The sequence below is a fragment of the Erpetoichthys calabaricus genome, chromosome 2, assembly GCF_900747795.2.
Source record: "Erpetoichthys calabaricus chromosome 2, fErpCal1.3, whole genome shotgun sequence".
NCBI lineage: Eukaryota > Metazoa > Chordata > Cladistia > Polypteriformes > Polypteridae > Erpetoichthys > Erpetoichthys calabaricus.
Window position 1 is genome coordinate 66,665,572 of NC_041395.2, and position 27,321 is coordinate 66,692,892.

At 38.5% G+C, this 27,321-nt stretch overlaps 1 protein-coding gene across 1 annotated transcript in view; it reads left to right on the forward strand.

The window, feature by feature from the left end:
- The window catches only part of elp4 (elongator acetyltransferase complex subunit 4), a 367,688-nt gene extending 349,668 nt beyond the window's left edge, over window positions 1–18,020 (forward strand). Inside the window, exon 10 of the mRNA XM_028793869.2 lies at window positions 16,982–18,020. Coding sequence (XP_028649702.1) covers window positions 16,982–17,113 — 132 coding nt within the window. The 3' untranslated portion in view covers window positions 17,114–18,020. The remainder of the gene's footprint in view (window positions 1–16,981) is intronic.
- The last annotated feature ends 9,301 nt before the right edge of the window (window positions 18,021–27,321 follow it).

The following is a 27,321-nucleotide window of genomic DNA, read 5'->3' on the forward strand; positions in this document are numbered from 1 at the left end:
CCAAACATAGCTTGAAATTTTCAGTACTCGACATAGATATTGACTGTTTGAATGGTTTCCACCATGTCTTTATGAATTTTCTCTAGCCGCTGTTTTCTTTCTTTCTTTCTTTCTTTCTTTCTTTCTTTCTTTCTTTCTTTCTTTCTTTCTTTCTTTCTTTCTTTCTTTCTTTCTTTCTTATCACATCTTATGTAGATGCATATTAAAGAGAGGATATTGGTGACTATAAATTGGCCTTGAATTAATTAGTCTATGTGTGAAAATATATCCAATTGTATCCAAATTAAGGGCTACCTAAGTACATGCGTTAATAATAAAGCCAGGCTTCGTAGAACACACACACTGGATTATTAAGCAAATCATGTTAACATAACAAGCGAACAGAACAAATTAAAAAACTACCAAAATTAATTAAAACAGGAGCAACTGTTTTAACTTCAAAACATAAAAAGCTTTTTCTCACTTCCCCTCAAACACAACCAAATAACAGCTCCACGGTACTGTAACCATGCAGCATCTTCAACAAGATGTCAAGGGTAATGCAGTCATAAGCTTATTCCAAGTTCATAAAATATGAACCCAAGATTGGCAAACACCCTACACAACTTTGATCTCCATTTTATACTGAAGACCATAACCACAGAAGAAAATGTCTAGGTAAAAGCTAATAGACTTAATCCAAGGCTGCAGGACATGAGCAATGAGGAAATATCTAAGGAGTCTTTATAGGATCTGCCTAACAGAAGACAAAGCATGCAACAGAAGTTCTTAAATGTATCTTGAAATAAATAAGGTTGTTACCATCACTTTCTATAAAGAAACTTTTTCAACATAATAATGGGTATCAATATAAAATGATTAAAAATAAATCTGTCTCAAGTGTTAGAAATATTTCTTCATAAAGTGAACTTTGATTATATAAAGCCTGCTACCCCATGATGTATTGGCAGTAATACAGTAATCCCTCCTCCATCGCGGGGGTTGCGTTCAGAGCCACCCGTGAAATAAGAAAATCCGCGAAGTAGAAACCATATGTTTATATGGTTATTTTTATATTGTCATGCTTGGGTCACAGATTTGCGCAGAAACACAGGAGGTTGTAGAGAGACAGGAACGTTATTCAAACACTGCAAACAAACATTTGTCACTTTTTCAAAAGTTTAAACTGTGCTCCATGACAAGACAGAGATGACAGTTCCGTCTCACAATTAAAAGAATGCAAACATATCTTCCTCTTCAAAGGAGTGCTTGTCAGGAGCAGATGTCAGAGAGATAGAGAAAAGCAAACAAATCAATACGGCTGTTTGACTTTTAAGTATGCGAAGCACCCCGGCACAAAGCTGTTGAAGGCGGCAGCTCACACCCCCTCCGTCAGGAGCAGAGAGAGAGAGGAGAGAGAGAGAGAGACAGAGAAAAACAAACAATCGAAAATCAATACGTGCCCTTCGAGCTTTTAAGTATGCGAAGCACCGTGCAGCATGTCGCTTCAGGAAGCAGCTGCACAGAAGGTAGCAACGTGAAGATAATCTTTCAGCATTTTTAGACGAGCGTCCGTATCGTCTAGGTGTGCGAACAGCCCCCCTGCTCAATCCCCCTATGTCAGGATCAGAGAAAGTCAGCGCAAGAGAGAGAGAGAGAAAAGTACGTTGGGTAGCTTCTCAGCCATCTGCCAATAGCGTCCCTTGTATGAAATCAACTGGGCAAACCAACTGAGGAAGCATGTACCAGAAATTAAAAGACCCATTGTCCGCAGAAATCCGCGAACCAGCAAAAAATCCGCGATATATATTTAAATATGCTTACATATAAAATCCGTGATGGAGTGAAGCCGCGAAAGGCGAAGCGCGATATAGTAAGGTATTACTGTACTTTGCAATCTTTATCATCAGCACAATTTTGAACACTTTGGCTAAACAGGAATTGACAAGATAAACTAGGCTTAAAAACCTATAGTTTCTGTATAAGATTAAGCTACTTGGAAAAAACACTTTACCTTTAAGCTTAGTTTGTTATATTTGTTATGCAAAGGTAACTGCAGTAAAAGAGACATCAACTGTGCGTTTACTTAGTTTTGGTCTGAGACTTAGAACAGTTTAGAATTAAAAATTTATTAATTTACTAGCAAAATACCCGCGCTTCGCAGCGGAGAAGTAGTGTGTTAAAGAGGTTATGTAAACATAAATATACATATACATATATACATATATATACATATCTACATATACACATATCAATATATATATACACATACATATACACACATATATACATATACACATACATACATATATATATATATATATATATATATACACACATACATACTGTACATACATACACATATATATATATATATATATATATATATATATATATATATACACATACAGACACATATATATACATATACATATCTACATATATATATATATATATATATATACACATATATATATATACATATCTACATATATATACATATATATATATACATATCTACATATATATATATATATATATATATATATATATACACACACAGTAATCCCTCACTTATCGCGGGAGATAGGTTCCAAGGCCGACCGCGATAACTGAATTTCCACGAAGTAGCGACAACATATTTATTTAATTATTTGACGTGTATTTGGACGTTTTTAAACCCTCCCTGTATTGTTTACAGCCCACCCTTTACTCTATTAATAACAGGGACAACTGCTAAGCAATATGAAATCGGTAGATAAGTTTACACTTACTGCATAGCGAAGTACACGTAGCTATATATGACGTGATGATGGTGATGAATATGCTGCGCAGTAAAAATGATGACGATGAAGGTGATAATCCCCTGAATGCAGTAGCAAGAGCACGTTAATGCTGAATGAGTGAGATGAGACTTCCTGGTTAATGCAGCCCTCCATCGTTGAGCCAATCAGCAGCACACAGGAACTTAACTGCGTGCTCTGATTGGGTAGCTTCTCAGCCATCCGCCAATGGCATCTCTTGTATGAAATCAACTGGGCAAACCAACTGAGGAAGCAAATACCAGAAGTAAAAAGACCCATTGTCCGCAGAAACCCGCGAAGCAGCGAAAAATCCGCGTGATATATTTAGATATGCTTACATATAAAATCCGCGAAGTCGTGAATCCGCGAAAAGTGAACCGCGAAGTAGCGAGGGATTACTGTATATATATATATATATATATATATATATATATATATATATATATATAGACATACATATATACATACATACATTCACATATATATATATACATATCTACGTATATACTGTATATATGTATATATATATATATATATAGAGAGAGAGAGAGAGAGAGCCAAATCCCTGCGCTTTGCAGCAGTGAAGTACTGCTTTTAAATTTTTATTAAGAAGAAAAGAAAACCTTTTTAAATTGAGGGAAAATATACCAATAACAATTTGTTAAGGATCTGGTTTTTTGTGAAGCTGCCTTTACACAGCCTGTCCGCTGTTTTATAAACGAACGCCATATAAGGCCGTCCTTTCTCCTTGCTTAGCAGTTCTATATTCTTTTATTGTTTGTTTATTACGATTGTTATAGTTATTGTGTAGCTATTTGAGACTCACTTTTCTGTTCAGGTACCCATTTCCTTTATGTAGTCCGCGGATTCTCCGCTATTTTTTGTTCGTTTATTACGATTATAGTTATTTATTGATTTCCTTCTTTAGCTGACTGCCTGCTCATATAAGGCGCTCTGCTGTTTTTTTGTGAAGCAGCCTTTACACAGCTTTTCCTCTGTTTAATAAACAAACGCCATATAAGGTCTTCCTTTTTCCTTGCTTCGCCAAGGAAGCAGCCTTTTTATTTAATCCACGGGTTCTCCGCTGTTTTTTTGTTCGTTTATTACAATTGTTATAGTTCTCTTTGTATACCACGTTGTCAGTTCAGCACTCCGGTTGTAATATGACCAAGCCGTGCAAGCTTACTGTTGAGAATGCAACGTATAGTTGTACAGGAGAAAAGCAATCTTGCCTCAAATCAATGGCAAACTTTTGTAGGTCTATGAACTTAATTTAAACTTTAGGTTTACACGGTGCTTTGTTTTCGAAGTACCTGCACTCATGAATATGTCTGTATGTGTCAGTCGCTTCAAATGTTCACGTGAGCCGCTCTCTTGTGTGATGTTGCGATGTCCACGGCTTTATTTAATGTTAGCTAAGACCCGGCACTTAAAAGTTTCTCGCTACAGCAATTTTAACTCCGTTACAAAGTGATCCAAAGTCTCGTTTATACCTCGTGTCTTCTCATTAAACTTGTATGTCGCGAATATGGTATTGCAAACGGCAGCGGGAGCGTTTCTATAAACTTAATTTAAACTTGAGGTTTACACCGTGCTTTGTTTCCGTAGTAGGTGCACTTATGAATATGCTTGTATGCGTCACTCGCTCGCTTCTTATTGTTTCGCTGCCTTCTCAATTGTGTAATGAATGTTTTCTTCAGCGCTCTTTGGGGCTCTTCCTTGTTTTGTACGTACTGCATTCACAGTCAGTTCACGTGATTACGTGGGTGGCGTGACGACGCGATACGCAATTTCGAAATGAAACCTGCCTAACTTTTGTAAGTAAGCTGTAAGGAATGAGCCTGCCAAATTTCAGCCTTCCACCTACACAGGAAGTTGGAGAATTAGTGATGAGTGAGTCAGTCAGTCAGTCAGTGAGTCAGTGAGGGCTTTGCCTTTTATTAGTATAGATTTCAGACACACTAAATCGTTAAATAAAGCTAGAACTGATCATTTGATGCCCATTTAAACCTTTCTCAATGTTAATTATTACCATCACATATTAATATAGTGTGGTCACTTACTATTTAAACTAAAATCCTCTACTTTAAAGTATGTGCATTATACTCTTACTATATATGCAAGTTGTCTTATGATTCCCATACAAATGTAAAATTATAATACAATGAAAACTGTGTTCATTCATGGCTTCAATATATGTAGCCTGAAGTCTCGTATCAGGACAATCATTTTTTGTTTGTACTTCAGCTTTTTTTATACTGTTGTTTGAAAATGTGATTATTTTCTCATACAATTCAACTAATATGAGTGATTTTCATGCAGTTCTTCAGGTGTGAAATGGTTTCACCCAACTTTACAAAAAGTTCCTAATAAAGTATGTCTGAAAAACAGTTACCCGTATTCAAGTAGTGATATGTCACTTCAAGCAAATCTTTTCAGCAGAAGTTGAGATGAATTTGATGCAATAAGACACACCACATCTCTGGGTAAGCTAGTTTATGGCAAACCTGCATAAAATCAAAACCACCTCTTAAACCCACCCTCAATCTTTTGCTGGAATTAAACCAGTGTGATTTATCTGGTTTGTAACAGTGTGCACCTGACAAACTTTATTTCCCTCCTAGTCTCCAACCTATTGCCTTACTCTTCCTACCCTAGCCATATGATGGTATAGCAAGTTACTTAGCCTACTGACACACAGTTCTCATCTTGGCTGTGGTCAGTCCCAAATGTATCTATGACAGAGTGGCCTATCTCTTTGATACACAAAAGTAAAACTGTGTATTAATATACCTAGGCAAATGAAAAAGCACATTTTGAATATACATAATTGGAAAGCCTGCCATTGTTAAAATCAGGTTTAATGTGAATCAATCTGTGTTCAACTGATTAAATTATTCCTAGTGCATTTAGACTTTCTTATGAAAATATTTCATTCACTTCATATAACCATTTTAATTATTTTTTTTGGAAATAATGGCCTTGATTCTTTTATTTCAGTTGCTCACAATGGAAAACATTTTCTTCTTATTTCATTTCACTGTATTTCCTATTATTTTTATCATGTTTGCTTTGATTTTTTTTTTCATGGAATATAATTCTCAGTTTTCTGTGTATTTTCAGAGTGCTTTAATTTAAAATTAAATTAAGAAAACAGAAATAGTGAAACCTTTTTTCACCATCATAAACCATTTAGAAAGTTTGAGCTGGTAATGAGCTAGTGATGATTAATATCACTGGCAAATATTCAAAATAAGAATCACAGTTTTGGTATTTGGGAGCTCATGTTATGTTGCTGGAAGTAGTCAGTGCTAACAAACCTAACCCATGTATGCCTTTTAATTATTGGACATTTTGATGCATTTTCATACAAACATTAAAATTTACTACTGTTACTACTACTACTACTGTTAATATTTTTAGAATACACAAAGACATCAGAGGCACATAAGGAGTGAGTAAAGAATTCTCAAATATTTCTTCATTCAGGAATGAAAGGAAGCTCAAACCACTTTACAATGTATAACATTTGTACTTGAATACAGTAATACATAATGATAACACCACCATTATCAGAATATGATTCATGTATACTGGCTTTCATTTCACATTACTAGACTGAAGTGAGCAATATGCAAGAATTAGTAAACTCTGTATCTATTGAATTAACATTATATGTAGAAAGCATTTCACTTAAGAGGAATGGTCACCTGTGTTCATGTTATATGTAAGATTTTTTTGTGGAATCTTGTACGTAAAATGTAGGAATGTAGTTGATATAAATGCTGTGAACATAGAATGAAAATTATCAATTACATTTTTGATAATTAAATGTTTGAAGGCCTCATGTAAAGGAAATAAGTTTTCTGCAGAAGAACTGAACTAAATTATAAAGGTGAGTGTAGCTTCTGATATAGCCCAGCAGGGAAGTCACTTTCCTCAGTGGTGATGAAGCAAAGCCAATCGACCTTGTATAGCTGAGATGAGCCCCAGGAGCAATCACTGACAGGCAGCAACTCAAAGGAGGCTTCTAGCTACCGCTAGCCCAGGCTCTCCCAGCAGGAGTCATTTTAGACTTTGTGTTGGACTATGCCTTCAAGGTATTCAGAGCATTTACAGGAGGTACAAGACAAGAAAAATAAAGATGAAAGTAAAAGAAAAATACATTGGACTCCTGCTATAATGATGTTGGCAGCCAAGAGCATTTTATGTTGCAGTGCAGCACATAACACAAGGAAAAGTACTTGGATGTGACAGGACTTTTAAGTGCAAAGCAAACTATTATGCCATCTTTTGTATCTCCAAGTAATCACCTTGTATGGTTAACAATACAGGTGATTTTTTTGCATCCAATTCACATATTAAGCATGGAAAGAAAGAATGGTAGTATTTATAAAATTTCATGATGATGTATACTTTCTGTGCCCTGTAACTTAAAAGAAATTAGACTTCTGTTACAAAACATTTATATATTTGAACAAGCTCACCCTATTAGAAAAATGTCATGGCTCTGGCATGAGGAACCACATTTTTACTTGAAAAAGTATGCCAAGGACTTTAGGTCTTACAAATTACCAGCAGAAATGGAAGTCTTGCTGTTGAATTTTCTTTGTTTTCCTACGTAGTGGAAGACATTTTTCTGCCATGTTGTATAAACACCGGAACGTTGTGCCCAATTTTACTTTTTAATACCATAGATTTTTATTTTGTTGTCTTGTTTATTGTGTACAAAATGTGTATTCTTAATAAATCAAAACTTAAATTTTCCATGAAAAAGGGAATTTAATACAATGTGGTTCTCAAAATGCTGATATGTCTTATCTCTGCTCGTTGTAACTTTGAGAGCAGTACCCTTATTTTTTCTACTTTTTCATCTGAAAGATCTGTTTTGTAGTTAGTTATGTCATTTTAAAACAAAAACAATTTTAAAGATTTTTGGTAAATTAACAAAAACACAATCAGATCACAAGCTTCTTACTTTATGTTGGCCACATGTCTGTCAAGAAGTTCAATCACACTAAAACAAATCACCTCCTATGTTAGCTTCATGGTTAAATGGAGATGTTATGAAACATTGGAGCATTGACAGGCTTGAGAGTCTCAAATATTAGGATTCACAGACTGATTTGCAGAAACTTTTTTAATGTCATAGTTTTAAATTAAAAAAAATGTCACAGTATATTACTGATTAATCAGTTTTCGATATTGCTTTGGTGCTGCCTCCAAACTTGTCTCTAGACCACAGTTTCATTTTTCAACTAGCATACAGCCACAATACAAACACTACCCAGTGCTGCCCATTAAGACAGTAAAAGAAACAGAAAGAAAAAGTGAACTCTAGAGAAGAACGAGTTAACTGCCTCTTGCTTTACATTCCACTTTCACTCACTTTACTGATCTGGACAAACACTTGACTGCCTCTGATGACGTAACTTCCAATCACCGCTGTGAGTTATAACAAGAAGTCTACCCAGCTACAGAAACTGTGGTAGAAATCAAAAATTTTAATTAAAGAAAGAAACTTATCCTGTAAGTCTGGTAAAACCTTTTAAGTCAGTAATCAGGCAGGAGAAAGTTTGTTTATCTGCGTCCTTTATTACTCTTGCAGCACCATGCTGAAGAGAGAGCATCCACCACAGCAGTCTGTTATAACATGGTCAGAATGATCAAAAAACAAAGGGTAGAAGTCCATTTTATATATTGAATTTACATACAGTGTCAATTAATACCTTCACTTACTCTAGTTGGTTTCTTGGTCTACACCCAAGTGACTTATTAAAAATAAAAGTCTGTTTTATTATATTCTTATTCTTCTCCTATCCTTTGGATTTAGCTCTCACCCTTGAAATTTCTGTGTATATAACAACTGTCCAGTCTTGTTGTCTATAGGACATCTGGTGATCTCTTAGTCATCTTTTAGTACATTTAATGTATTAATATCTGTGTCTTTGTTGTTCACGTGACATTTATTTAGTTTTTCTGATACGCCTGAGCAGATTGCTGACATGTACTAACCCTTTATCCTATTTCTTTAAGATGAATGTTGTGTTACTCTAAAATTATTCTCTCACACAATTTTTTAGATCGTCCCCCAAAAACATACAGTATATAAGTAAGCCTGTTTTTTTTTTTTTTTTTTTTGCTCTGATCTGTGTGTCACAAGCATGTCTGAATGTGCACACTGTTATGAAAAATAACATCTAAGAAATTCCTTAAATGTCTTATTTGTAACAATGATGATTCAGACTTAAAAAGAAAAACATTAAGTCACCTCACATAAGCAAAACAAAAATCATGCATAAAGGCTTTGGCATGATACAGTCACCTCATGTACAATGCAGCTACCACCAGTAAGTGGAATGAGTGAAAAGAAATCTTTTTTTCACATTTGTAAAAGCAAGAATTTATTTTAAAAAAAAGGTTTTCCTACCTTATGTCACTTATAAAACATACTGCTGATCATATGAAGTAGAAAGAAAATATGAAGATATCCAAAAGCCAGCTCTTTAAGTTAAATCCATAGCTGAGTGAAATTTTTAAATTAGCAGTATATCATATTTTGTGCTTGTATTTTCAATTCTTATTCACTATCATAAAGATTAAATATTATTTATTTTATTATTATTATTCAGTATCAAACCTTCATAGCCCTTTTTCAGTTTCTTGGTCATCATATTCTGTTGAGATAATTGGGTTAGACTTCTAGCAATGGCAATGCTTTTAAAACTGCAAATTAGTCCACATTGTGAAAACTGTCATTGAATGTTCTTATCCTGTCTGCATTTTTATAAAGTTAAATTTTGTTACATACTTAAAGAAAGAGCAATTTCAAATCACTAATATGTAAGCCACCCTCCGGAATACAGTAATAAAATAGGGACCAATGCATTCTGTCATCATAAGTAATGAGATGTTACCACTTTATTTGAAGGTGATATTGCACTTTATTTAAATATATTTGATGCATAAGGAAAAAGTTGGTTACAATTCAAGCTTGATTGGTGACATAGAACTGCTTTGGAAATGCACAGAAGAATTTTTAAAGCCCTAGCCAGAAACCACTTCCAGAAATTCTTCTAAGGTAACTTCCCGGTTCAGGGCTGGCCTCTAGAACTCCAGGCCCAGCAGTCCAATGTTTCTTTTAAAGGGCTCAGTTCAATATAATGAGAACCGGAGAGCTGCATACAGAATAACGTTTTGTACTGGGGGACTGCAACCCTACTGTCTAGTACCCCCCCCCCCAATATCTTTAAATTATACAGTTTTTTCTAATATGCCTAAATCCAAGGTATGTTACACAAAAAAGAAGTAAACATCCCTTGTTGTGATGATCTGATTATAGTTACAGGACAAAGTAACTTTTCCCTGTTTTTCATTGCCATGACACATAGACTTCAGCTGCTGCCACAGTGACGTTGTGGTTGTTGTTTCATCAGGCTTTGTTATTAACATGTTTGCCTACTTGATGTCAGAAGAGAAAGTTTAATAGTATTTTCGTTCCCACAATTTCATAATGTTTAATTATGACTTTTTTTATGTAACTCTTATTGACGGTGGTTATTTTAATTGAATTTAATTTATTTTTGCTTGTGGTGGGCTTGATTTATTTTTTTTGTGCTATGGCCCATCAAACTCTAGTTATGCCACTGGTTAGTATATCCAGGCACAGGAACATCTTAGCTTTGTTCTTTTCATGCTGCGATCAGTGAAACACTACCTCTGCCTGAAAACCAGTTCAGAGATACTAAGGAGGAGTTTCTTCCCATACTCCATCCACATCCTAAATGAGGACAGTACCTAAAGCTACATGAGGCCCTATTGTTAATTCTCATTTATCAAGTTATTTAAGCTGAAGCTATTATTTATTTATTTATACTTTTCTCAATTTTATCATTTCAATATAATGCATTCTATTGCTGCCATTTAAAATAATGATTATATTGATTACTATAAAGTCATACAGTACTGTTTCTTGTTCTTTTATATTCTTTAATGCACAGTTTTGAAGTTTAGCAACTAAGCATTTCATTATATATTGAACTGTACTGTATGATTGTATGTGACAAATAAGATTTGATTTGAGATATATATATGGTGTGAGCTGCGGAGCTGATCACACCCCCAGAGAATACAGACGCCCCTGGGAAAACCCCTAAAAAAACATTGACAGACTACCTTCACATTCCTCCGTTCCCTTCTGGCCGGCTCTGTCACGTAATATGCCTCTCGCAAGGTGCTCCGCCTTCTTAAAAAGCCTGTACGGGCTTCTTTCAGTTTGTTAAATTGGTTGTTTGCTACTCCTTCTCACTGTCTCTCAGACATTCTCTGCTCCTGGCGGAACTGTCATCTCTGACTTGTCATGGAGCACATTTAAACTTTTGAAAAGAGACAAATGTTTGTTTGCAGTGCTTTGAATAAAGTTCCTTTTTTTCTACAATCTCTTGTGTTTCTGTGCAAATCTGTGACCCAAGCGTGACAAGATATATATATTTACACACACACTGTATATAATATATAATCTGTGGGCTCAACCTAAAATCAGTTGCATACATTAAATTTGTCTTCTCAAGTGCAGTCATTTCGAAAAGAAAAGCACATATAGACAACCGGTTTTCATTTTTACAAAATTCAAAACTTTAACATAATATCTAAAAAAAAAAAAAATTATTTCATGACACTATCTTGAAATTAAAATTGGCAAACCTTCCTTAAATTTGTATGTGGTGGACAAAAATTTTATTAAGCAAAACAGCAGTAAAATTGAGCAAGTTTTATTTTTCGACTAATACATCTGTTAAAATACAGGTACTCGTCGACATACGACCTATGCAAGTTACGACTGTTCGACTTTACGACGCGTTTGACTGTTTCCCCTGCCAGCTGTTGGCAGCGCCAGTTTCCCACACTCTCAAGTCTCGCTACGCAGCAGTAAAAATATACGCAGCAGTGTTGCCCCACGTGTGTTTGTGTCTTGTTGTTTTGGCAATTTTCGATAATAATATAACCCTAACATATAACCCTATAATATTAACACTAATAGCAGCTTTCTACTCAAAACGGCAAACTTGAGAAGCTGCCAGCATCAAACCCAGAAGCTCTTGATTGGGCAGTTCTTAGGATTGCACTACGCAAGCAGTCGCATCAACTGCTTACCGCAACCTGCTTTCTTTTTTCTTCTTGAATAAAAGCGCACTTGTTCTGTTATACTTGTACTTGTGAAAGTGTTTATTTGATATTTGGACTTCAGGCTTCACACCAGTCATTCTCAGTCACACACACCACTCACATCCACATCCACAGTTATCCCAGTCTCGTTCGTGCACAAGTTTTATATACAATCATCACATTCAAATGTTAACAGTTCCCACACACAACTGCTGACTCCCAATCAAGAGCTTCTGGGTTCGATGCTAGCAGCTTCTCGAGTTTACCGCTTTGAGTAGAGAGCTGCTGTTATTGTTAATATTATACAATAAAAACATACATTTGATTTACGTCTGTAACAACCATTGTAAATTTATAGTGCTTGTCAAAGTTAGCGTTCACGCTCGCCCCGATCTGACACTGCTCTTTTCAAATAAAGACGCGCTATAACAGAGGTGAACTCAGATCAGAGAAAACAGAAGCCCTCCCCGCAAGAAATGTCGACTCACAGTGTATGAATGGCGTATGGAAGAAGTGTGTTAAGCGTTATGTAAATACTTTTGCTGGATTTAACAGTGAACAAGAACTTGATGAGATTCGTGAAGAAATAGTGAAACTGTCAAAAGACCTTTCATTGGAATGTGAAATGGAAGATGTCGAGGAGTTGCTAGACCGGGAATCAGGTGAACTTATGAATGAAGAGCTGATAGAATTGGAAGAAGAAAGAGTGGCGGAAGAAGAAACAAGAGAATTGGAGTAAGACGAAGAGGAGGAGGTGCCACAAAGAATGTTCACCACAAAGGGATTGTCAGAAGATTTATCTACTGAATAAACTCCTCGGTCATTTTGAAAAAATGGACCCAAATATTGAACGATTTGCGAGGATTGAACGGATGGCACGCAACACATTTCGTCCTTATTGCGAAATTTATGAAGAGAAAAAAAAAACAAACAATTCAGACGAAGCTCACTATGTTTATGAAAAGAGCAACTCCTCCCATCACCCCGTCCGCAGCCTCGCCTGATCTGATGAAGGCGATATCGACAACCCGCAGCCAAGCACCAGTGGTGCCAGGAATTAAATGTACAGTACAGTATTTCTTGTTTTGTACGTTTTCCACATATTAAACAAATTGTACTGTAGTATGCTGTGTTTGTCTTAGAAAGTAAGAAAATGTTGATAAAATATTACTTTAAGATGATTACAATATTATTACCCAGTCTAATATTCTTACCTTAAATTAACATAGGCCGACTTACGTCCAGATCGACTTACAACCAGTCAGTCGGAACCAATCGCGGTCGTAAGTCGACAAGTACCTGTATTCACAAAGTTTTCTCTGCCACTCAAGTAAAACCAATCCTCCATTACAGTTTGTCCACTGTGGCAATAACTTCTTTTGTTGTCAGTGCCGAAGGCCAGCCAGACCTTGGGTCATCTTCATGAGATGTCCTGCCATGAAAAAATTATGCATCCCATCTATGCTATGTGGCATATGAAAGGGACTGAGTTGCCAAAGGTGTACTTCTTTCTAGCATTAGAAATTCAATAACAGAATAATACTTGATTTTGTATTTATTCATATCCATGTTGATTTGGTTCTAAAACATACACTATTAACCACAAATGCCAGAAACTTGTAATTCACATATTTTTATAGATAGAAGCTTATCTATTGCCATTTAAAATTAGCACTGTTCAAGGAGTAGGCTCAAAAGTTTATGATCACCCTTTCAAATTGACATTAATTTCTAATGAGTCATTTTGTATTTTGCTATATAAAGGAATGCATCTTTTAGAATCTGAGAATGTAGCTTAAAGGCTTTTTGACTTTTGAAACCTTTTGAAGACTTTTTCATTTTATATTAAACTGTGCTTTAATGCAAATAAAATAACAAATACTTCCACTGTCATAGATCACTTAAATAAGTGGGAAGAAGCAGATTTTATTGAAAATAATGCAAAGCATATTGTTATTTTCTGTGACATTGATGGTTGTTTAACCTGAATTTGAATGGAAACATGAATGACGGAGAAAGATGAAAGAAGTCAAGTGCCAATTATACCACATGGTGTGTCCTCTGGCCATGCAGACACAGCTCATCCTATCTGACTTCCACTCCTAGTAATTCGTATTGCAGTTATTGACTTCATAGATAATGTAAAAGTAGCATTTTCAGAGAGAGGATGCTGTTACCCCTCCAGATTATACCTTTAGCTCTACAGTGCTGACAGTCAGCACACCATTCTTTCAGGCACTCATGCTTTCAGTGCAGTGTAGCTTAACCATAGTCGAGTCATAGTGCAAACAGGTGAAAATAAAGCCTAATGTCATAAAACTTCTATCACCTCTAACTGCCACTACTGCTGATGTGAAGGCTTCTTGCAACAATACAACACCCATTATGTGATTGTGGATATGTGGATAGGTAGGTCCTACCCTGGACTGATGCCTTATTCAGGGCTGGAGTCCTGCTTTGCACCAAATGCTGTTGAGATAGACTGTAGCCCTTTGAAAACCTAAATTGGAGAAACAGTGTTTTGTTAGGTTATCTATCAGCTACAAATGTTTCAATAGTATTCTAGATAGATAAAGCCAGTATATTTTTATGTTCTGTGACATGTTGTATATTTCCTTAAAGCCCTAAATTCTGCTTCATATAAAACTTACAAAAATATTTTTAAGTATTGCTTCTAATAAACAGTTCTCAATTAGTCAGGCCAAGTTTAATTTTGCATAAAAGCACTACATAAATTAAGGTTTTTTTTCCTGTAAGATTGCTGCTATGCTTTGAGAAAGAATAACCATAACCTTTTTGCCAAAAAATCAACCATAGCCCAAGTTCATCCTTGCCTGTAAGTTTGGTTGTATATGTTATCATGATTATATGGGTACATTCGTTAAAAAAACGATGCCATTTAAATTTGTCATTTCCAAAAAACAGTGCACTGCTATGGTTTTAAATAGTAATGACCTTTTACCTTGCACATGACCACTACTGTTATTGACCTGTTACCAAACAGAGGACCATGACTGCCAAACACTTGTGTGTTTTTCACTGAGAATTACTTACAGTATTTCATATTGAATTTTCAAAGAAAATGTAGTGAACAGTATGCTTTTTATGGCCAGAGTTTAATCAATGCATCATTCTTTTTTTAATTACACTTCAGTGATTTTAAACATCAAAAGATTTTTGAGTAGCAGTACAGAAGCAAGCTTGATCGCAGCTTTCCTCACAGCAGATTAATGCTTCAAACCATGTGCACCTCATGATTTCAACTGAATGGTTGGCGCTGCTTAAATATAAATAGAACACCAGAATTCATTTGAGAATCCCAAAACCCAGCAAAGGCAGCATTCAGTGGAAAAAAGAAACCTGAAAGAACCGACAGTGCTCCCGCTGTAAAATGAAAGAGAGACAGATCTGTTCATTTATGAAGAAATCGCTCCATGTATCTGTCATATTATTCAGACAGAATAAGACAAGGGGATCTTTTTTACTTTGATGTAAATACAGAGTAATAGTAAAGTTCACTGACAGTTATTTTGATATTTTTTAAATTCATATTAGTACTTTTAGCAAATTTTAAGTAAATGGCATTTGGTTTATGACTTAATGTTTATATTATTTTATTTTTATTAATGTGATATATGTTATACTGTTTTACATAAAAATGTCAATATTTTAAATTGTTCATGAATACTGTATATCAGTGTTGTACTGTTAGGAGAATTTTATTTGTTTTTTTTAATTTCCCTGTCCCTGGAAAAGGAACATTACAAGTGTTTTAAAAGATCTTTGTCAGTCCACTGTTCATTTGCTTTCTGATAAACAGAAATGCTTGGAACTTGGATGATATCGCTAAGACTTCTTTATAAAGCTGAAGATAAGTATCTGTGTTAACCAGAGCATTCCTTCATTTCTTTAGCTTAAGGGAGGGCTCTAAGAATCAAGTGCATTCATTGGGTTCCGCTGCAAATTACAGGCCTGTACAGACCCTTAAAGGAAGGACCTCAGAGTATTATTTCTCAAGTGCCAAGGGCCACAAACCTGATCCTGTTAATAAAGGAATCCTCTTAACCTCTTTAACACTCGATATTACCTACTTTGGGTTTATTTCAAGAGCACTTATTGCACATTCTCTTATGGGAATCACTGGTACAACTTCATGACTCAGTCCACACTATGTGTTGTTATGAGAAGTATTTCTAAATCAGCCACTGCTGAGCCTTAGTCAGATTTTTCTAAATATGTTGTCTTTTTATTCAAATGTTAATTAAGCACTTTTTTTTCAATGAAACTTTAAAAATATAGTGGTAGGTAAGTAGGATCAGTGCAATTTTGAATTTAATTAAAAATAATCTCTTTAAATTAACAGTTTTGGAAAATAAGATTTGATCAGACCTAATCCCTGAAAAATTATTGTTTATTACACTTGTATCAGTCTGAAAATGAGACATTAAAAGTGGCATAATGACAACAATGAAGTGGTTTGGAAGGGTGAAGATGACTGACGTATTGCTACATCATTAGAAATGCCATCATAATGTAGTGCCATCATAATACTTGCTACTTTAAGTGGGATAAGGATATTTAAAAAAAAATGGAAAATGTGAATAAATCACATTTCAGATATAATTTGTATAGGAGCCATTGAAAAAAAACAGATTTAGTGCTTTAGCAAAGAAGAGTCTGATGCAATGCCTAAATTGGAATTAGCATCCTAAATTATGCTCATGTTCTGAATTTCTCTAATGCAGCTGCAATACTAATATAGCATCAGTTTGTCAGTTGGCATCTTTTATTTACTGTGGAACTACACAAAACCGTGACACACACATAGTTTATTAAAATTAATAGACTAGAATTACAGAGATCTTAAACACATCTGCAGTAGAGCACTGTACAGTGTATAATTGTATCCTGTCATATTTAAATAGTTCTTTAAAACAAAAAATTGTGACAACTTGTTCTCTCTCCCTCTCTCTCTACCACCTACCCCACCCCCTCTACTCCCCCCCCCCCTTGAAATTTCTCCGTCTGCACAGAGACTGCATTTGCCTCCAGACTTGTCAGACACAGTGAGCCGGTTGAACAAACAGGATCTGGCAGAATCCTCCAAACTGCTGAGAATGGGATGTGGCGCTGCGGCCACAGGCAAGAAACACCTGGACTTCTAGGGAGTTTCTGTTAACCATTTCACTTGCAATTTGAATGACAGTCTAATTATGGCTACTGATTTCATTTACAGAGTATATCATATGAATCAGTGTTCCTATGTAACTAGAACAAGTATCAAGCTGTTGTAAAATAAAAATTGTTTGTGGTTTATTTAGCATTTTATATGAAAAATAGTCTTATTTTAATTTGTACTTTCTATTTTTTCTTTTATTTTGTTCTAATTGTTTCAGAAAGGTCTATGGTTTGTTTATGTCTTCAGTTATACTGAAAGTAATTAATATATAAAATATGAACTTCTGCAATTCCATTATGTTTTCAACATAATTATTTAATGACATAGATGAATTTAAATCTCGGAACTGAAGTAGAATTCTACACGTGAAAGAATGTATCAGTCTAGACTGATTGTGTGGGTTTGTGATAATAAAACTGCAGTGAGATATCAGAAATAGCTAAATTGTTTTAGGGAATTTCAAGAATGTGACTTTGTCTTTAAATGCATATACAAAATTAAGTGTTTAAGGCATTTCTATTTTTTAAGAAAGACAAACAAGATTACATCCTAAGTGTTAACAGAAAGATGGCTTATAGAAACAGGTCAGAGTTTGCACCCTATGGCAATATGAGCAATTAAGAAAAGAATGAACATTGTTGGGGTAGATGTAAGGTCATCATCCTTATGCTACCTGACCTACAATTCACCTCTGTAATTCTCAGTACCGGTAATACCCCAATGTGCTAAGCCTATATAATACATAGGAGAATATGTGTGAACTTTATCTTCTTAGGGGCCAGGAGATCATTAGAAAGTTTCAGTCTGGAAATTGAAGTAAACCTTGTATAATTATTTTCAAATTAAAGAACTGTTTTTGTATGTATTTTTAATAATGTTACCTACTAGCAGTATCACATGTGTGACTGTCTTTAATTCTTAAAGGTCAGATGTAATGTCATAACAAAGAGTCTAAAGTGAGAGAAGTATGTATGCTTCATGTCCGTTCAGGCTGAAGTTTTCAGGAAAGCTGCTCTCTTCGATGTGTGAAATGAGCCCTGTTTTAGAGCAGGTGAGACATGTCACCATATCTTCCTTTAACCTTTTTCCTTTTGAGCAGCTGTTTAGCAGAAAGTAGCAATAAAATTGAAAAGTGTAAAATTAATAAAACCCAAGAATTAATTTCTATATATAGTGTGTTCGAACTCTCATCTCATTTCCAATTCAGCCTCCCAGGTAAATGTTGTGGAAATAGCTTTAGCAGAACAATGCAGACATTTCTATCCTTTATAATAGTCTCTAGCTCATCCTTTTGAATTTCATGGTTTTCTAAAGTTAGTTAAAAATGTTATCCTTTTTTAATCATGTCCTGGATCTTCCCTAGAAAGTGATTGTATCCCCTGGCCAATTTTTCATTCTATCTGCCAAGTCAAGTCAAGAGTATTTATTGTCATTTCATCCATATACAGTAGTACAGCATACAGTGAAATGAAACAACGTTCCTCCAGGACCATGGTGCAACATAAAACATAGGACAACAAAGAATCCACAACACATAACATAAAGACACATAATATATAACAAGGTGCGTGTGAGTCAAATGTGCAAACATGTGCAACCATGTGCAACACTGCAGAACAGAACACGTATGTCAGATATCAGTCCGGTCCATGAGTGTTCACGAGTCTGACTGCTTGGGGGAAGAAACTGTTACACATTCTGGAGGTGAGGGCCCGAATGCCTTTTTCCCAATAGTAGGAGTGTAAACAGTGAATGTGAGACGTGTGCTGGATCATTCACAATGCTGGTGGCTTTGCGAATGCAGCGTGTGGTGTAAATGTCCATGATGGAGGGAAGAGAGACACTGATGATCTTCTCAGCTGTCTTCACTATCTGTTGTAGGGCTTTGCGATCCCTGACCATGCAATTTCCAAACCAGACAGTGATGCAGTTGCTCAGGATGCTCTCTGTGGTTCCTCTGTAGAATGTTGTTAGAGTAGCTGGTGGAAGATGGGCTTTCCTCAGCCTACACAGGAAGTAGAGCCGCTGCTGGGCTTTCTTGGCTAAAGACCTGGTGTTGTGGGACCAGGTGAGGTTCTCTGCCAGGTGGACACCCAGGAATTTGGTGCTATTGTCGACCTCCACAGTTGAGCCGTCAATGTTCAGTGGCAGATGGTCTCTTAGTCTTCCTAAAGTCAACAATCATCTCCTTTGTTTTGTCTGCATTCAGAGACAGGTTATTGGCTTTACACCTGTCCGTTAACCTCTGCACGCTGACTCATTGTTGTTGCTGATGAGACCCACCACAGTCTTGTCATCGGCAAATTTTATGATGTGATTAGAGCTGTGCGTTGCTGCACAGTCACGAGTCAGTAGTGTGAACGGTAACAGACTGAGCACACAGCCTTGAGGCACTCCAGTGTTCAGTGTGGTGGTTCTGGAGACGTTGTTTCCAATCCTGACTGACTGAAGTCTCTCAGTCATGAAGTCCAGAATCCAGTTACAGAGGTAGGTGTTCAGTCCCAGCAGGCTCAGCTTTTCCGTCAGCTGCTGAGGAATGATTGTGTTGAATGTTGAGCTGAAGTCGATAAACAGCATTCGAATGTATGTGTCCTTATTGTCCAGATGAGCGAGAGCCAGATAGAGAGTGGTGGCTATTGCATCATCTGTTGAACAGTTCCGGCGGTAAGCAAACTGCAGGGGATCCAGTGATGGGGGCAGCAGGGTTTTGATGTACCTCATGACAAGCTTCTCAAAGCACTTCATAATGATAGATTTGAGTGCAATGTAGTCATTGAGGTTGGACACTTGTGACTTTTTTGGCATGGGAATTATGGTGGTGGTTTTGAAGCAGGTGGGGACGATGGCAGTGCTCAGGGAGATGTTGAAGATGTCCGTAAAAACGTCTGCCAGCTGGTCTGCACATTCCCTTAGTACTCTGCCAGGAATATTGTCTGGTCCTGCAGCCTTCCATGGGTTGACTCTTCGTAGAGTATTTCTCACATCGGCCAACAGTCACTATGAGGAGAGGTGGTGTTCCTCATCACCACGTTGTTATGTGCTTCAAACCGTGCATAGAAGTTATTCAGCACATCTGGAAGGGAGGTGTCACTATCACAGGTAGGTGGAGTTGTCCTGTAATTAGTGATAGCCTGGATGCCTTTCCACATGCTCTATGCATCTTTGTCATGTAGGAAAAGTAAACAAGGCTCAGAAATTAACTGCAAACTGACAGCTAAATTGGTAAAGTTAACTCCCACTTAAACCACCACTGTCAAGTACTGTATATAGCAGTAGCTTATAGTATTGATGCACTTGCACCAATCACTTGGTCAATATCAGAGCCCCCTCTACTATTAAGTCATGTTCCAGATTATGACTTTAGCCTTTTTGTCTTCTGTGAACAGTAAGACCCAATCTTCATTGTGAGACTCTCAGATTTTGCTGCAAAATGTTTTTTCTGATGACAGAAGGCAAATATTTGCCAGACAAACCAATTCAACCACCAAGTCCCCAAAGTGGATACTGTGCAAGCCTGCCTTACACTATGATAACCCATCCATCCATCCATTGTCTCCCGCTTATCCGAGGTCGGGTCGCGGGGGCAGCAGCTTGAGCAGAGATGCCCAGACTTCCCTCTCCCCGGCCACTTCTTCTAGCTCTTCTGGGAGAATCCCAAGGCGTTCCCAGGCCAGTCGAGAGACATAGTCCCTCCAGCGTGTCCTGGGTCTTCCCCGGGGCCTCCTCCCGGTTAGACGTGCCCGGAACACCTCACCAGGGAGGCGTCCAGGAGGCATCCTGATCAGATGCCCGAGCCACCTCATCTGACTCCTCTCGATGCAGAGGAGCAGCGGCTCTACTCTGAGCCCCTCCCGGATGACTGAGCTTCTCACCCTATCTTTAAGGGAAAGCCCAGACACCCTGCAGAGGAAACTCATTTCAGCCGCTTGTATTCGCGATCTCGTTCTTTCGGTCACTACCCATAGCTCATGACCATAGGTGAGGGTAGGAACATAGATCGACTGGTAAATTGAGAGCTTCGCCTTGCGACTCAGCTCTTTTTTCACCACGACAGACCGATGCAGCGCCCGCATTACTGCGGATGCCGCACCGATCCGCCTGTCGATCTCACGCTCCATTCTTCCCTCACTCGTGAACAAGACCCCAAGATACTTGAACTCCTCCACTTGGGGCAGGATCTCGCTACCAACCCTGAGAGGGCACTCCACCCTTTTCCGGCTGAGGACCATGGTCTCCGATTTGGAGGTGCTGATTCTCATCACCGGATGACTGAGCTTCTCACCCTATCTTTAAGGGAAAGCCCAGACACCCTGCAGAGGAAACTCATTTCAGCCGCTTGTATTCGCGATCTCGTTCTTTCGGTCACTACCCATAGCTCATGACCATAGGTGAGGGTAGGAACATAGATCAACTGGTGGATTGGCCCTAGTGTGTGCTTGGTGTGTGGGTGTGTTTGTGTGTGTCCTGTGGTGGGTTGGCACCCTGCCCTGGATTGTTTCCTGCCTTGTGCCCTGTGTTGGCTGGGATTGGCTCCAGCAGACCCCCGTGACCCTGTGTTCGGATTCAGCGGGTTGGAAAATGGATGGATGGATTCTCATCCCAGCCGCTTCACACTCGGCTGCGAACCGATCCAGAGAGAGCTGAAGATCATGGCCTGATGAAGCAAACAGGACAACATCATCTGCAAAAAGCAGTGACCCAATCCTGAGCCCACCAAACCGTACCCCCTCAACACCCTGGCTGCACCTAGAAATTCTGTCCATAAAAGTTATGAACAGAATCGGTGACAAAGGGCAGCCCTGGCGGAGTCCAACTCTCACTGGAAACGGGTTCGACTTACTGCCGGCAATGCGGACCAAGCTCTGGCTCCGATCGTACAGGGACCGAACAGCCCTTATCAGGGGGGCCGGTACCCCATACTCTCGGAGTACCCCCCACAGGATTCCCCGAGGGACACGGTCGAATGCCTTTTCCAAGTCCACAAAACACATATAGACTGGTTGGGCAAACTCCCATGCACCCTCCAGGACCCTGCTAAGGGTATAGAGCTGGTCCACTGTTCCGCGACCAGGACGAAAACCACACTGTTCCTCCTGAATCCGAGGCTCGACTATCCGACGGACCCTCCTCTCCAGGACCTCTGAATAGACTTTTCCAGGGAGGCTGAGGAGTGTGATCCCTCTGTAGTTGGAACACACCCTCCGATCCCCCTTCTTAAAGAGGGGGACCACCACCCCGGTCTGCCAATCCAGAGGCACTGTCCCTGATGTCCATGCGATGTTGCAGAGGCGTGTCAGCCAAGACAGTCCTACAACATCCAGAGCCTTGAGGAACTCCGGGCGTATCTCATCCACCCCCGGGGCCCTGCCACCAAGGAGTTTTTTGACCACCTCGGTGACCTCAGTCCCAGAGATGGGGGAGCCCACCTCTGAGTCCCCAGGCTCTGCTTCTTCATTGGAAGGCATGTTAATGGGATTGAGGAGGTCTTCGAAGTACTCCCCCCACCGACCCACAACGTCCCGAGTCGAGGTCAGCAGCGCACCATCCCCACCATATACAGTGTTGACACTGCACTGCTTCCCCTTCCTGAGACGCCAGATGGTGGACCAGAATCTCCTCGAAGCCGTCCGAAAGTCGTTCTCCATGGCCTCCCCAAACTCCTCCCACGCCCGAGTTTTTGCCTCAGCAACCACCAAAGCCGCATTCCGCTTGGCCTGCCGGTACCCATCAGCTGCCTCCAGGGTCCCACAGGACAAAAGGGTCCTGTAGGACTCCTTTTTCAGCTTGACGGCATCCTTCACCGCCGGTGTCCACCAACGGGTTCGGGGATTGCCGCCACGACAGGCACCGACCACCTTACGGCCACAGCTCCGGTCAGCTGCCTCAACAATAGAGGCACGGAACATGGCCCATTCGGACTCAATGTCCCCCACCTCCCTCGGGATGTGGTCGAAGTTCTGCCGGAGGTGGGAGTTGAAGCTACTTCTGACAGGGGGCTCTGCCAGAGGTTCCCAGCAGACCCTCACAACACGTTTGGGCCTACCACGCCTGACCGGCATCCTCCCCCACCATCGAAGCCAACTCACCACCAGGTGGTGATCAGTTGACAGCTCCGCCCCTCTCTTCACCCGAGTGTCCAAGACATGTGGCCGCAAGTCCGACGACACGACCACAAAGTCGATCATCGGAATGGGATAGGAGACAAAACTTTCTTTTCGTAGAGGGGTACTTTAAATGCATTAAACATAACATCAAGAAGACAAGACACACTTCACATTTCAAGCATGGGTAATTTATGACATGCAAAGCCAGACCTAGAATTCATTCTAGCAGTACTAAACAAATACTAGAAGTATACAATCATAAACCTTCAAAGCTACAAAACCTGTGTAAGCAGGGTCAGCAATGACCATCCCATATCTATGCAAGAAGGAATGGCTAATTCACTGTCTAGATGACATTCTGCATCAGTTACCATAGTAGGCTTTCCCACAAAATAAAAATAGTTTGAAGCATATCCTTTCCCAACCCAAACCACCAACAAACGCAGCAACCTCACCCCAGGTTCATTATGACAAGCTCTCAAGTAACTTTTTATTGTGATGATTAAAATTGTCCCCATATATTGTGGTCTGACTGCCAATGGTCTAGCACAACATCCCCCACTGAAGGAGTGGGAAAAGTGAAGGGAGCATTGTTCAAGCAAAATTATGTATTAGCTTCACCAGTTTCTTTAGTGCATTGTGGTCCTGAATGGAACAGATCTCATTCTAGATGTTATATAGCCAGTGAAGATGGACACCAGCATGTACCTTTAGAAGGTGTTGAGCAAATCTTTGCAGTTCCAGTACTGCAGGCAGCTTTAATATTTTTATGGACCAGGATATACTTGAAAGTATAAAGCCAGAAAGTAGTCATAAATCAAGAATACAGGATAACTACTGCCTAAGCCAAAATTTTAACCATATATCATAGTTAAAACGGATTGCTAAACTTAAAAATGCCAGAGTTCTTAGTAATCACATGCAGAAAGCTCTTTGAATTATCCCTAATCACGTGATTCTCCATCCATGGTATCAGTTTATAAAGCGTCAAGTCAGCGACGTCACAATGCATCACTTCCAATACTTCACTCCCTTAGCAACCAGGAGCTGAAGGTCAAAGGTATGTAAATGTAAATTGAGATTTTATAAAATATTAATTTTTCCAGTAATACATTTTTAATGGAATTTCTGTTGTAAAAGGCATTCGGAGGCTTTTTGAGAATGGCCAAGGTGTGTTGTGTCTAATTCAAGAAATTTAAAGCTTATGACCTTCTACTGCCTCCAATGTTGATGGGATTGTGTGTTTTTTTCGTGACTCCTGCTTTCAGGAGTCTGACTAGCTTTTTGGTTTTGCTAACATTAAGTTAAGAATTGTTGTCCTGACGTTACCATGTCAAATAGCCCATTGCTTCTCTGTAAGCCATCATATAATTTTTGATGATCAGGCCTGCAATAGTAATGTGAACATCTTCTGTTTCAACATAATGTTTGTTGTGTTCAGTCTTCAACTAGCACAGAAATTTGGTAACAATTTAGATTCAGGTGAGCAGTCTATTCTTCCTATACATGTCATTCCTGGTGTTTTGACCACAGAGTCGGTCAGTTGTACCCTTGAAGCAATGTACCCAGCTTCTCTAAGGGCTGAGTTATACATGACATTCAGAACGCTTACGTGCACACATCATGACTGTCATGCGTTCCCAGCACGCTTTTGATGTGTGTTCTGAGCACATTGTCAGAAATTAACATGACACGGGCAAGAGTTACAGTACCAGCAAAAATGTAGGTGGCATGTGTGTTCAGGTTTTGGTACATGACGTCAGCATCGTTGTTTACTATTAACATCTCCATAGTGACAAACATGCCCTGTCATAATAGCTGGCATCAAATCGGCAGCTGTTTGAAAGTGGATGTGCAAAGCGGAAAATGTCAGAGAAAAGAAATGGGGATTCGGACATTGCAAGATGGAAGTGTGATGGCAAGCCGCATTGCAGCTCCAACAGGATCAATCTGCATGCTTTGATGTTTGATGAATGGTTCGATGCAGTTAAGGCAAATCATTAAACTTAAATGCTGACATACAAAAGTATTCATGGTGCTTTTCTTCATTCATTTCTCATATAGGCAATACAAGAGTCGCATATTCCCCATCGTAATGATAGGATACTTTTAAAGATCTCACATACCATCTTCTGTGTCGCTGTTGCCATCTTTTTTTGCACCTTTGCATCAGCATCTCACAAATTTTCCAGATGTACATATAGTATACTTGCAAGTATAGTCAGTAAACTGCTTAAGTAGCAGCAGAGTCTGCAAGCATATCCTGACCCTAACGAGACAGAAGAGTCTGTGCATCTCGGGTACATGCAAACTCTATATGCAAATGCACTTGTGACATTCATAGTAATGCAGTGGAAAGCATATTTATTGAAAATTTTATGTTTATTAAAAATAAAGCACACAAGGGAGAATACTAAGTTTCAAATGAATAGAAGATTAATACAATTGCGGTACCTAATGTGCCTCTCTGCCAGTTTGGATGTCTGACAGCTTGTTTATCTTAACATTTCAAACCTTTATTAGATAGATAGATATTCCACCTTCTTTCTCCCCCGTCTCTTAAATTACTTTGTTTTGACTCAACCAGTGTGAGGCATTTTTAAGACCCTTCCTGCAGTCACTTTTGGCCAAAAACCAAAATTACTTAAAAGACTTGGATGCATCCCCATTTTTGGAGATAGATTCTAGATCTCTTAAAATGGCAGCATGATTCCAGTTGTCCTGACTTAGGATTGTGAGCTACCTCTTAGCAGCCAGCATCTCTACTACTGCACATGCAAGGTCTATCACCCTATGACAGTTTCCCTTCTCTGCACTGATAAGCAGATGTCCCTTATCACTGCCAGTGTCTATGTTCCTTTGTGCCACTTGTTATTAGCAACCTTCCACAACACAAACATTAAAGCTCCCCTCTCTTCAATTAAAAATTACATTGAGTTGGGTTTATCTTCCACTGGTACAGATTTTAGGTCATCCTCTAAAGGCCTCTACCACAGAGAAAATCTAGAATAAGACCGGCTCCTTCAAGAGGTCTTATTTACACATTCCTTGCAGTGCATAGAGACAAGTCCAGTATTATATTGCAAGTAATTTTTACATCTTCTCTCAAACTGTTGTGCTTTCCAAGTCAATAAAGTGAAGTTTGTCCTGTTAACAACCTGTTTTCATTGCATAGGGTTTTGTATGTTCAAATCTGCCCTACACATACCCATCACCCACCAGGTGATGCAGCTCAGTTCAGTGATAACATTAAATGTATTCTCCATACAGCTTTGGACTGAGATTGCCTGTGTTATTTGGGTAATGTGCCCATCCAGCACTCAACAGAAAACACCACCCTCAGATGTGACACCAGACGTACTTCATGTTATCCCTTTTCTAGAAGAAGCTTGGTTTAGTTTTAATCAGAACCTTTTAGGGAGTTAAACTTTGTAGCATTCCTTTCTCTGGCCACTTCTCTTAGACTACTTTTGGCAAAGATAACTCTAAAGTATTATTGTGAGAACTAATTAAGAGACACTACTATGATGAAGTGATGCATGATTCAATATTTCGGGGGTGCAATACAATGGCTGTACCTGCAATATGACCTCCAGAGGTCATGCAAAAAGATGATTTTCCCTTGGGGATTGACAAAGTATATCAAGTTCAAATCAAAAATCATAATAAAAGACTAAATAAAAATGTGACAATCAAGTAAGATAACAAGAAAACTAACTGTTTTATGTGTCACCCCGCAACCACTATGTGTGATTGTGCCAACCTTTTCTTCTTGTTCTTTTTTTAAATCGGCACAGAAAAATAATGTGAAAGATTTCAGATGTCAAAACATAAAAACAAGTCTTTCTATACTGGTAAGCAATTGTTTTCTTGGTAAAGTGCCTTATTATCTTCAGTCATATGAAAAAGTTTGGGAACCCCTCTCAGCCTGCATAATAATTTACTTTCAACAAAAAAGATAACAGTGATATGTCTTTCATTTCCTAGGAACATCATCAAGAGTACTGGGGTGTTTTCCGAACAAAGATTTTTAGTGAAGCAGTATTTAATTGTATGAAATTAAATCAAATATGAAAAACTGGCTGTGCAA